The 11,695-nt window shown below is 63.1% G+C and overlaps 1 protein-coding gene across 9 annotated transcripts in view; it reads right to left on the minus strand.

Moving 5' to 3' along the window:
• Window positions 1-1,529: 1,529 nt before the first annotated feature.
• TNRC18 (trinucleotide repeat containing 18) overlaps window positions 1,530-11,695 on the minus strand; it is an 80,126-nt gene continuing 69,960 nt past the window's right edge. For 6 of the 9 annotated variants that reach the window (XM_036315632.1, XM_036315633.1, XM_036315629.1 and 3 more), the window contains 6 exons: window positions 8,430-8,546; window positions 7,324-7,488; window positions 5,158-6,467; window positions 3,290-3,526; window positions 2,873-2,947; window positions 1,530-2,505 (listed from right to left, as the gene is read on the minus strand). In XM_036315632.1, coding sequence (XP_036171525.1) covers window positions 2,299-2,505; window positions 2,873-2,947; window positions 3,290-3,526; window positions 5,158-6,467; window positions 7,324-7,488; window positions 8,430-8,546 — 2,111 coding nt within the window. In that variant the 3' untranslated portion in view covers window positions 1,530-2,298. The remainder of the gene's footprint in view (window positions 2,506-2,872; window positions 2,948-3,289; window positions 3,527-5,157; window positions 6,468-7,323; window positions 7,489-8,429; window positions 8,547-11,695) is intronic. The other 3 variants (XM_036315631.1, XM_036315625.1, XM_036315630.1) reach the window with 1 other exon arrangement.

An 11,695-nucleotide genomic window follows, 5' to 3' on the forward strand; every position in this document is an offset into this window, starting at 1 on the left:
GTTAGGGATTGGATAGGGTTAGGGATAGGGATAGGGTTAGGGACAGGGACAGGGACAGGGACAGTGTTAGGGATAGGGATAGGAATAGGGTTAGGGATAGGGTTAGCAATATGGTTAGGGATAGGGATAGGAATAGGGTTAGGTTTGGGATAGGGTTAGGGTTAGGGATAGGGAGAGGGTTAGGGTTAGGGTTAGAGTTAGGAATATGGTTAGTGATAATGTTAGGAATAGGGTTAGGTATATGTTTAGTGTTAGGGTTAGTGATAGGGTTCTGGATAGGGATTGGGTCAGGCTTAGGCTTTTACTATTCAGGTTATTGTTAGGGCTGATCACTGTCTTCCATCATTTAACCTCTCTAACTTCCTGTTCCCGCTACATGCTGCCATGGTACAGCCAAGCTCAGAATGCCACCGGTGTTCTTTGCGCTGGTTGTCAGGCAGGTCCTTCTAGGCTCAGGCTGGGAGTTGACCTCAGGGAGAGGATGGGGCAGCGCCAGGACCAGCGCCAAGCCTGTGCTGACCCCTGCAGAGAACCCCCTTCCATCCCGCAGAGCCCAGGGCCACTCAGACCAGAGCATCGTCTTCAGGTGTGAGCCTGGCTGGGAGCTCTGTTTCAAATAGAAGTAAAGAGACATGAGCCCCGGCCAATGTTGCTCAGTGGCTAGAGCATTGCCCTTGGACTGCAGGGTCCTGGTTCCATTCCAGTCAGGGCACGTGCTCCCACTGTGGGTGGATCTCCAGCAGGGGGCATGCCAGCCCACTCACACTCTCTCTCATCATTTATGTTCGTCTCTCTCTCTCTCTCATCCTCTCTGAAATCATTACAAATATATTTTTTTTAAAAAAAGAAAGAACAAGAAAATGCAGGCCCCACCCCGCTCTGACCCTGAGAACTTCCTGGCCTGATGGACGGTATAGTAGCCGCTAGCAACGCCCTGCTTTTTACCTGTGGGAATCATGGCTGGTGCAACTGACAAACTTTTGCTTTCCTTTCATTTAAATTAACGCCAATGTGAATAGTGGCCAGCGGACACCAGCTACTGTGCCCTGAAAGGCCAGCGCCCCCCGCCACCCCCAGCGCCACCCCCTGCGGAGCCCGCCAGCCCCCAAAGGAACCACTCCAGACAACGCGCTTTCCAATTACAGCTTTTTCTTTTCTTTTTTGCTTTTTATGAAAAAGATCACACAGAATTCGCCAACAAACAAAATTCCAAAAGAAACTAAACAAATTAAACAATAATTCCCCCAAAAGATAAAATCGAAGTCTGGCTTTTCTTTCCCTTAAGATTGTCTGGGCAGGCCTCCGCCTCCCGGAGGGCGGGGCTAAGTGCTCTGCAGGCCGCCCTGGGGCTCTGGGCCCCAGCCTCTGCTCCTCCAACTCCTCCCTGTGGGGGCGCGCACAGTACACCTGGGCCGGGGCGGGGGGGGGGGGGGGGGGGGGTGTGCTTGGGACAAGGGGGGCCCGTGAAGCTGGGTGCTAGACACTCACAATCTAACAGGAAATAAAAAATAATATTCTGCACGTCAGAATGTGTTTGCTTTTTTTTTATAATTTCATAGCTATTTTTTCACAGTTTTAAAAAGTTTATATTTATATATATTTATATATATTTATCTTTATATATAATTAAAAAGTGGACTCCATTTAAGGGTGTATGATACAGGGGAACGTCTCGGTACAATAAAACTGTACAGGTAAGAACTGCCGCCTCCCTCGGGCTGGCCGCCAGGGTTTCAGCACCATGGGGTTGTCTGTAGTGTGAGGGTCTGCACCAGGCGGGTGGGCCCTGGCCGGGGTCTCAGGGCACGCAGCCCCCTCCGCTCGGGCGCCTCACCTGGCTTTGTCCCCAAGTCCAGGGCATCCTGAGAGGGTAGGGGGCCGGGCCCCTGGCAGGTGCCCAGCGCAGGCCTGGCCTGGTCAGTGAGGCTGGTGGGCGGCGGGCGGCTGAGGGTGGGCTCCACGTTGAGGGGGCCGGGCACCGGGAGCCTCGGGGGGTCTCACAGCGGCAGGAACCGCAGAGCGAGTGTCAGTTTGGTTCCGCGAAGCGCCCTCAGTCCGAGTCAGCGGGGGGCGCGGGGTCCCGGCCAAGTGCTTCCGAGGGGATGGAGGCGCGGCCCTGGGGCCGGGCAGAGCCACACCCTGGTCGCGGAGAGGGGCCCCCTCTTGGGAGGCACCGAGGGGGTCGGAGAGGGGGCTGGAGACGTGTACACACGTGTGCGCACACATGCATGCATACGTGTCCGCGGCACACGCACACGCACACCACGCCCGCCCGCGTGGCAGCGGCGCGGCCGGCGCTCAGCAGAGCACGGGCACGCCGTCCGTGGAGAAGATCATGCCGGTGGTGGGCTCGTAGGTGCCCGCCAGGTAGTACAGGCCCTCGCTGTCCTGGTGCTTCTTGGTCTTGAGCATCTGCTCGTACTGCTCCAGGCCCACCACCAGGCACTTGTGCGACACGGTCTGCACGTCGTTCTCGTCCACGTGGGAGGACTGGTACAGGGCGCGCTGCGGGGGGGGGGGGGGGGGGGCGTCAGGGAGACCCGCTCGGACCCGGGCGCGCGGGGCAGACACCCCGAGACAGAGACCCGGGAGGGGCCACGGACTAAGAGGGACCCAGAGCCTGAGGGAGACCCAGAGACATGAGACTGGGAGGCAGAGACAAAGGAGCGAACACAGAGAACACAGGCGATCAAAAGGCAGAGACTGAGAGATGGAAAGAGAGAGACAGACAGGCACCACGGGACAGATCTGACACCCAGGGACAGACCAGGACACAGCGCTGAGCTGACGGCACTGGGACCGCCCTGGCCGGGGCGAGGGTCCGAGGGGGGCCCGGCCCCACCCCCCCTGCCCCTGCCCCGCGCCCTCCTACCTCCATGAAGTCCTTCCTCTGGCTGGAGGCTCGCAGCGCGGCCGGGAGGCTGCGGCCGGACTTCGGGTCCCAGTGCTGCACGGCAGAGGCGGGCAATGTGAGCCGGGCCCCACCGACCCCCACCTCCGGGTTGCCCCCCCCACGCCCTCACCAATCCCACCCCCGGGGCTGCCCCCCACCTCACTGACCCCACCCCCAGGCTGTCCCCCCCTCACTGACCCCACCCCCGGGCTGTCCCCCCTCACTGACCCCACCCCCGGGCTGTGCCCCCCTCACTGACCCCACCCCCGGGCTGTCCCCCCTCACTGACCCCACCCCCGGGCTGTGCCCCCCTCACTGACCCCACCCCCGGGCTGTGCCCCCCACCTCACTGACCCCACCCCCGGGCTGTCCCCCCGACCCCCTCGCTGTGCCCACCTGGCCCTCGTGCAGGCGCCGGCCCGGGCTGGTCTCCTCCGGGTGGTAGAACCACTTGACGCGCACCACCATGTTGCTGCCCCAGGACTCCCACAGGCTCTGGATGCGGCCGATGTACGGCAGGTTGGGCCGGCCGGCCGACAGGAACACGGCGCAGTCCCCGATGCGGATCATCTCCTTGCCGCGCACGATCGCCTTGTAGAAGAGCTTGCGGGCCTTGCCCTTCATGCCGCGGCGCTGCGGACACGGCAGCGGTCAGCGCACCCCGGCCTCTGCCCGCCCGCTGCCTCCGCCCCTCCTCAAACCTGGGGGCCTGGGAGGGTGGAGGGGAGCCGGCCCCCCGATGGCTGATGGGGACACCCCCTCATCCCTCTAACAGGGACTTATTTAAACGGAGCGTGCTCCGCTGAGGGACTGGCGGCTGTTCCAGAGCAGCGCTGGCCAAGATGCCTCGAGGCCCGCACACTCCACGCCGGCTGCGGGCCCAACTTCCAGACGGGACAGCGAGGTGTGGGGAGAGGCGGGGCCTCGTGGCTGGGCACCTAACAGCACATCACTCAGCCCCCAGGGCTGCCTCAGGGACACAGAGCGCCCCCAGGGCTGCCTCGGGCCCACAGAGCACCCCCAGGGCTGAGCCTCAGGGACACAGAGCGCCCCCAGGGACACAGAGCGCCCCCAGGGCTGCCTCGGGCCCACAGAGCGCCCCCAGGGACACAGAGTGCCCCCAGGGCTGCCTCAGGGACACAGAGCACCCCCAGGGCTGCCGCAGGGACACAGAGCGCCCCCAGGGCTGCCTCGGGCCCACAGAGCGCCCCCAGGGACACAGAGTGCCCCCAGGGCTGCCTCAGGGACACAGAGCACCCCCAGGGCTGCCGCAGGGACACAGAGCACCCCCAGGGCTGCCTCAGGGACACAGAACACCCCCAGGGCTGCCTCAGGGACACAGAGCACCCCCAGGGCTGCCTCAGGGACACAGAGCACCCCCAGGGCTGCCTCAGGGACACAGAGCAGCACTGACATCAACCCGGAGGCAAGGCCACTTCCCAGGGGCTCACACCGAATTGTTTTGCTTAAACCAGAGAAACCCCCACGCTAACTGCCTCCACATGCAGCTGTCGCCTTTTCTACCTTGAATCCCCGGGACCCTGCTGGTGGCGGCTTTTTGATGCCCTTGACACTAACGCTTGTGTCCTACAAATGCTCACATCCTCCCCATTCAAGGCCCATCGCGAGCTGACTCCGGGTGAGATGGCTGCGGAGGCTGCTGAGCCGGCTCGGCTCTGACACCAGTTATGTTTCCGGCACTGAGAGACTATGCCCTTCCCAGACCCCACCCCTGGCCATGACGGTCCCCTGTGGGAGCCTCCCCGGCTCCTGCGCTGTGATGAGCTCAGAGGTGGGCTCAGAACCCAAGCCAAGGCCCTGGGCCAACTTCAGCATGAGCCCCGGGGGATTCCTCGTGTCCGGCTAAGCGGGCAGAATGCGGGCCGGAAGCGACTGCTGCCCCAGGAGGGGTGGGGCTGCTGGGAAAGACCAGGACGAAGGAAGGACGGAGAAACAGGCCTGGAGCACGATGGATCCGAGAGGAGGCTGAGGACAGCCTTCAGGTCCCTGGATCCAGCCGTACCTGAAGCCCACCCCCTTGACTTTTCTGTTAGAGGCCCATAGTGCTCTGCAGCAGCAGAGCCTCAGCGACACGAACACTGGGCCCTGCCAGTGGCAGATGCTAAAATAAGGACTAGCCCAGCCCAGGGGGAGGACAGCGATGTGCCTGTCCTTGGCGCGGGCGGAGGCCTCGCTCCCGACAGCCGCGGGCAGAGTGCCTGTGGGGCAGAGCACCAGGGAGCCGGGTCTGAGTGGCGGGCTACCTGGGTGGGCTTGCCGAACCACTTCCAGAGCTGCCGGGCCGGCAGGAAGGCGGCAATCTTGGGCCGGTTCTCCACCGACGGCAGGCGCTGCCGCTTGGCCAGCTCCTTGGTGGTCGGGAGGTGGACGCCCTCCCTCTTCTTGGGTCGGCTCTTGGCCCCAGGCCCGGCCTGAGCCTTGGGCTGCGGGGGCTGCGGTGGGGGGGCCTGGGGCTGGGGCGCCGGCGCCTTCTTGCTGGGAGAGTGGGCCGAGGAGCGCGCCTTGCCGGCCTGCTTGGGCGCCTTGCTGGGGAGGGCAGGCGGGGCCGAGGGGCCGGCCGCAGGGGCAGGGGCCGCCTCGTCATCGGAGCTACAGGAAGACTCGTCAGTGGTGGATGAGGACGAAGAGGACGATGATGATGACGACGATGATGACGATGATGATGACGACGATGATGACGATGAAGATGAGGAGGAGGAGGAGGAGGAGGAAGAGGATGAAGAGGAGGAGGAGGAAGAGGAGGAGGAAGAGGAGGAGGAGGAGGAGGAAGAGGAGGAGGAGGAGGCCCTGGAGCTGGAGGCGGTGCAGCCACGGCCGCCACCCTGGCCATCCTCCTCGCCCTCAGTCTCTGAGCTGCTGCCGCTGCCGCTGTCGCTGCTGCTGCTGCTGCTGCTGCTCTCCGACTCCTCGGCCCCGTCCTGCTCAGCCTGGCCCTTGTCCGGGCTCTTGGGGACCCCCGAGTCCTCAAACGTGAGCCCAGCCCCCGGCTCCTGGGCCAGGTCGCCATCCCCAGCCTTGGGCCGGGCCGCCTTGGGCTCGCTGCTGCCCGCGGCCGGGGCGTAGCTGCCCAGCCCCAGGAGGCCCTTGGGCTCCGGGCGCCCGCCCCCTGGCTCCTCCCGCAGAAGCAGCGCCTCCTTGGCCTTCTTGCTTTTGGGGGACGTGACCCCCTCGTGGTCCAGCTTGACGAGCAGCTCGGCCTCCTCCCCGGGCCTGCGGGCGCCCTTGCCGGCCGCCTCCTCAGCCGCCCGGGCCTTCTTGGGCTTGGGGCGGGTGGCGGGCATGGTGACGGGCGCGGCGACGAGGGGGGTGGGGGCCAGGGCCGGGGCGGGGGCTGGCAGCTCCCCAAAGGGCTCGGGAGCTGGGCAGTTAGTGAAAGTGGATGGCACGGGGCTGGGCTGGGGGGCTGCTGGGCGAGCCTTGGGGGCTTTGGTCCGCTTGTCCACAGGCTCTGGGGGGCTCTTCTTGGAACTTGGGGTGCTGCCTGGCTCCAGGGCCAGCGGGGCACTCGGAACCTCCTCCGCTGGGGCCCCCTCCTCCAGGGCAGCAGGTCTGTCTGGAAGAGAGGGGGCAGCACAGGTGAGGCAGGCCGGCCTCCCAGCCTGAGAGCCCTGCCACCCCGCGCAGCCGGATCCCGAGCTCGGCCTGTGCCGCCCCCTCTCTGGGCCTGACCCACAGCATGGCCCCAAGTGTCCGGGGGCCTCAGCTCAGCCTGAAGCCCTTTCCTGCAGGCTCTGGTGCACTCACACCTGGAGGACACACACCTGGAGCGCACACACCTGGAGCGCTCACACCTGGAGCGCACACACCTGAAGCACTCACACCTGGAGGCACACACCTGGAGCACTCACACCTGGAGGACACACACCTGGAGCACTCAAACCTGGAGCACTCACACCTGGAGCACTCACACCTGGAGCACTCACACCTGGAGGACACACACCTGGAGCGCACACACCTGGAGCGCTCACACCTGGAGCGCACACACCTGAAGCACTCACACCTGCAGGCACACACCTGGAGCACTCACACCTGGAGGACACACACCTGGAGCACTCAAACCTGGAGCACTCACACCTGGAGCGCTCACACCTGGAGGCACACACCTGGTGCACTCACACCTGGAGGACACACACCTGGAGCACTCAAACCTGGAGCACTCACACCTGGAGGACACACACTTGGAGCACTCACACCTGGAGCACTCACACCTGGGGCACTCACACCTGGAGGACACACACCTGGAGCGCACACACCTGGAGCACTCACACCTGGAGCGCACACACCTGGAGCACACACACCTGGCTCTACCTCTGACATGAACGTGCCTCCTGAACTGCTCCCTAGCTGTGGAGGTGGGGTCTCTGTGCAGAGCCCCCATGTGTAGTCCCCACACACCGTTGCCAACTTACCACCCTTGGCTTTGGTGCTGGGTTTCCGTCCGCGCCCTCGTGCCTTGGTACCTGGCTCCTCGGACCCCGGCGCACCCCCGTCTTTGCCATCCCCGGTGTCTTTGCTGGTCTTCCGGCTGCGGCGCTTAGCGCTGGGCACCAGTAGGGCCGGGGATGGCTCGGCGCCTGCAGGCAGGACAGACGGGTCAGGCTTGGCCTCCAGAGCGACGTCAGTAAGGAGAGCAGGGACGGGGAGGAGGTGACGACACCATGGAGCAGACCCCACGCGGCCTGGACGGCTGTGCGGTCAGGAGGGAGGCCATCTGCAGGGACAACTCAGGTGTCTGCGCACGAGCTCAGTGGGGCCGTGACGAATGGGCTGGGCGAAGCGAGAGGCCGACTCCTGTGGTTCTGATGGCCCACTTGGAGGCGCACCAAACCCGAGGTCCAGGGCCCTGCCAGTGGGGCGGCGCTGATCGGGTCCTGGCTCGGGCTTGCCCAGCCGCAGGGCCCTGAGGAGGCATCCCCCCATCCCTGAGCCCGCATTTCCTACGGTGAGGCCACGGGGACAGCACCCCCTCACACAGACTGAGGCAGGACCAGTTACCGACCGGCCTCCCACGGCCTGGCCTCCTGGCTTGTGCTGCCCTCATGGGCCTCAGGACAGAAGCTGGGGGACCCTGGGATCCCCTCTCTGGAGCCCATCCTGGGAGCCCCTACCCACAGTTTCTGCCATTTCCATCCCCTGTGAGTGCAAATGGTCCAAATGACAGAGCCCGAGCTTGGCTTGGGGGGCCGGTGGGGGCAGCAGTAGGGCCGGCCGCAGGACTCACAGAGCACCCCCTGTGGGTCAGCGGGAGAGGGCCTGGGGGGCAGCAGGAGGGACTTGGGGGCAGCAGGAGGGCCTGGGGGACAGTGGGAGAGGGCCTGGGGGGAGGGCCTTGGGGGGGCCGTGGGAGGGCCTGGGGGGGCAGCGGGAGGGCCTGGGGGACAGTGGGAGAGGGCCTGGGGAGCGGCGTGGGAGGGCCTGGGGGGGGAGCGTGGGAGAGGGCCTGGGGGGCAGTGGGAGAGAGCCTGGGGGGCAGCAGGCGTGGGCCTGGGGGTCGGCCGGGCACAGGGCCACTCACACTGGATCTTGTAGTCGGGAGGCAGGAGGCGGATGTGTGAGAGGGGGATCCTCCCCGTGTCTCCGTCGTCGAACTCCACAGTGATGAGGTCCCCGTCGTCCTCGAGGCCGAGCAGGCCTGTGGGAGAAGGCGGGGTCAGGGGCGCGCAGGCCGAGCGGATGAGGATGGGGGGCAGCAGCGGGGGAGCAGCCGGCCCAGGAGGCCCGCGGGCCGCAGGCGGCGGCGCAGAGCGCGGCTCAGAGCCCCGTGTCCCGGCCCAGCACTGGCTCCTCGTTCCAGCCGACCTGTCCTGATTCCAGGGACGTGGCCGGTCCACCCGCTCCCGAGACGCCCCCACAGCAGCACAAAGAGCCAGGGTGGAGAGGAGCGGGCCGGTGGACAGGAGGCCATCTGTGCGTGGCTTGTCTCGGCTCTGCTGTCGGGCCGGGAGGAGGCGATGCCACCAAGGACACCAGTTTAGTTTTTGGTTAAACCTCACCCGAGGATATTTTTTCCACTGATGTTTAGAGAGAGCGGAAGAGAGAGGGAGAGAGAGAGAAATATCGATGTGAGAGAAACACATCGATGGGTTGCCTCCTGCACACACCTTGACCAGGGCCCTGGCCAGGGAGGAGCTGGCAACCAAGGTACATGCCCTTGACCAGAATCGAACCCAGAACCTTTTGGTCCACAGGCCGATGTTCTATCCACTGAGCCACACCGGCCAGGGCAGGACACCAACTTCCACAAGGCCCTCTGCAGGCGGGGTGGGGGTGAGGGGGTCCCGCTGGACAGGCTGAGGGCTTACACCTGGGGAGCCTCAGGATGGACACAGCGGAGGGCAGGTGGGCACCACACCAGCGGGATGACAGGAAGCGTGCACACTGGACAGTGGCCTCCAGCCCCAGCCCCGAGTGCCAGGCCCTAAGCCCAGACCCCAAGGCTGCTGGGAGAAGAGCAGCAGGCGCTGGTCCCTGGGTCCCTGGGAAAGGCCTGCCTGCCACTGTCCCGAGGCCTCCCCGTCACCGAGCGTCCCAGCCACTTGCTGAGATCAAAGGGACGGCCTCTACGACAGCCAGACACAGCAGGGGGCGGCGGACGCGGAGCAAGGACAGGGAACCCTCAGAGCGGAAGGGGAACTCGGGAGGATCGGAAGCTAAAGTCAATGAAAGTGGCCGGCTGGCGTGGCTCTGGGGTTGAGCATCGACCTGTGAACCTGGGGAGGTCATGGTTCAATTCCTGGTCAGGGCACTCGCGGGCGTGCGGGCTGGATCCCTGCGGGGGGCGTGCAGGAGGCGGCGATCCACGACTCTCCCTCATGGATGTTTCTCTCTCTCTCTCCCCCTCTCCCTTCCTCTCTGACATCAATAAAAATATATTTAAAAAAATAAAAATGGTAGCAGACATTCCAAAATTTCAACAGAATAGAAGGGCTAGAAGGTACAGTTGGGGAAATTTCCCCAAAATTTGAAGAACAGTTTGAGCAGACAATAGAAAAAGATACAAGCAGCGAGGCCAGCAGACGAGTGAGTTCCAGGAAAAGGGGAGCCAACGAGGGAAGACGCCCTCAGAGAAGCGATTCGAGTTTCCAGGAACAGAGCACATCTGCTTCAACGCAAAGCCCCCTCCCTCCCGAACACACACACCACACACCACACACACCACACACACACCACACACACCACACACACCACACACCACACACACACACCACACACACCACACACACCACACACACCACACACCACACAACCACCACACACACCACACACACACACACCACACACACCACCACACACACCACACACACCACACACACCACACACACCACACACACACCACACACCACACCACACACACACACCACACACACCACACACCACACACCACACACACCACACACACCACACACAACCACACCACACACACCACACACACCACACACACCACACACCACACACACCACACACACACACCACACACAACACACACACCACACACACACACCACACACCACACACACACACCACACACACACACACACACACCACACACACCACACACACCACACACACACACACACACACACACCACACCACACACCACACACACCACACACACACACACACACCACACACACACCACACACACACACACACCACACACACACACACCCACACCCACACCACACCACACAACACCACACACCACACACCACACACACACCACACACCACACACACCACACACCACCACACCACACACACCACACACACACACACCACACACACCACACCACACACCACACACACCACAACCACCACACACAGCCACACACAACCACACACACACCACACACACCACAACACACACACCACCACACCACACCACACCACACCCACACACACCACACAACCACCAAACCACACCACACGCCACCACACACCACACCACACCACACACCACACCACACACACACCACACCACCACACCACCACCACACAACACCACACACCACACACGCACACCACACACACCACACACCCACACCACACACACCACACACCACACCACCACACCACACACCCCACACACAACCACCACACCCACACACACACACAGCACCACACACACACAACCACACACACACCACACACCACACCACACCCACACCACACACACACCACACACACCACACACAGCACCACACACACACACCACACACAGCAACCACACACACACCAACACACAACCACACACACACCACACAACCACACACCACACACACCACACCACCACACACACACCACACACAACCACACACCACACACACACACACCCACACACACCACACACAACACACACACCACCACACACCACACCACACACCACACACACACACACCACACACCACACACACACACACACACACCACAGCCACACACACCACACCACACACCACACACACACCACACACACACACCACACACCACACACACCACACACACACAACCACACACACACAACCACACACACCACACACACACCACACACACCACACACACACCACACACACCCACACACCACACACCACACACACCACACACACACACACACACACCACAGCCACACACGCACACACACCACACCACAACCACACACCACCACACACACCACACACCACACACACCACACCACACACACCACACACACCACACACACCACACACCACACACACCACAACCACACACACACCACACACACACCACACACCCACACACAACACAC

This window comes from Myotis myotis, unplaced genomic scaffold (assembly GCF_014108235.1).
Source record: "Myotis myotis isolate mMyoMyo1 unplaced genomic scaffold, mMyoMyo1.p scaffold_m19_p_6, whole genome shotgun sequence".
Lineage (NCBI taxonomy): Eukaryota > Metazoa > Chordata > Mammalia > Chiroptera > Vespertilionidae > Myotis > Myotis myotis.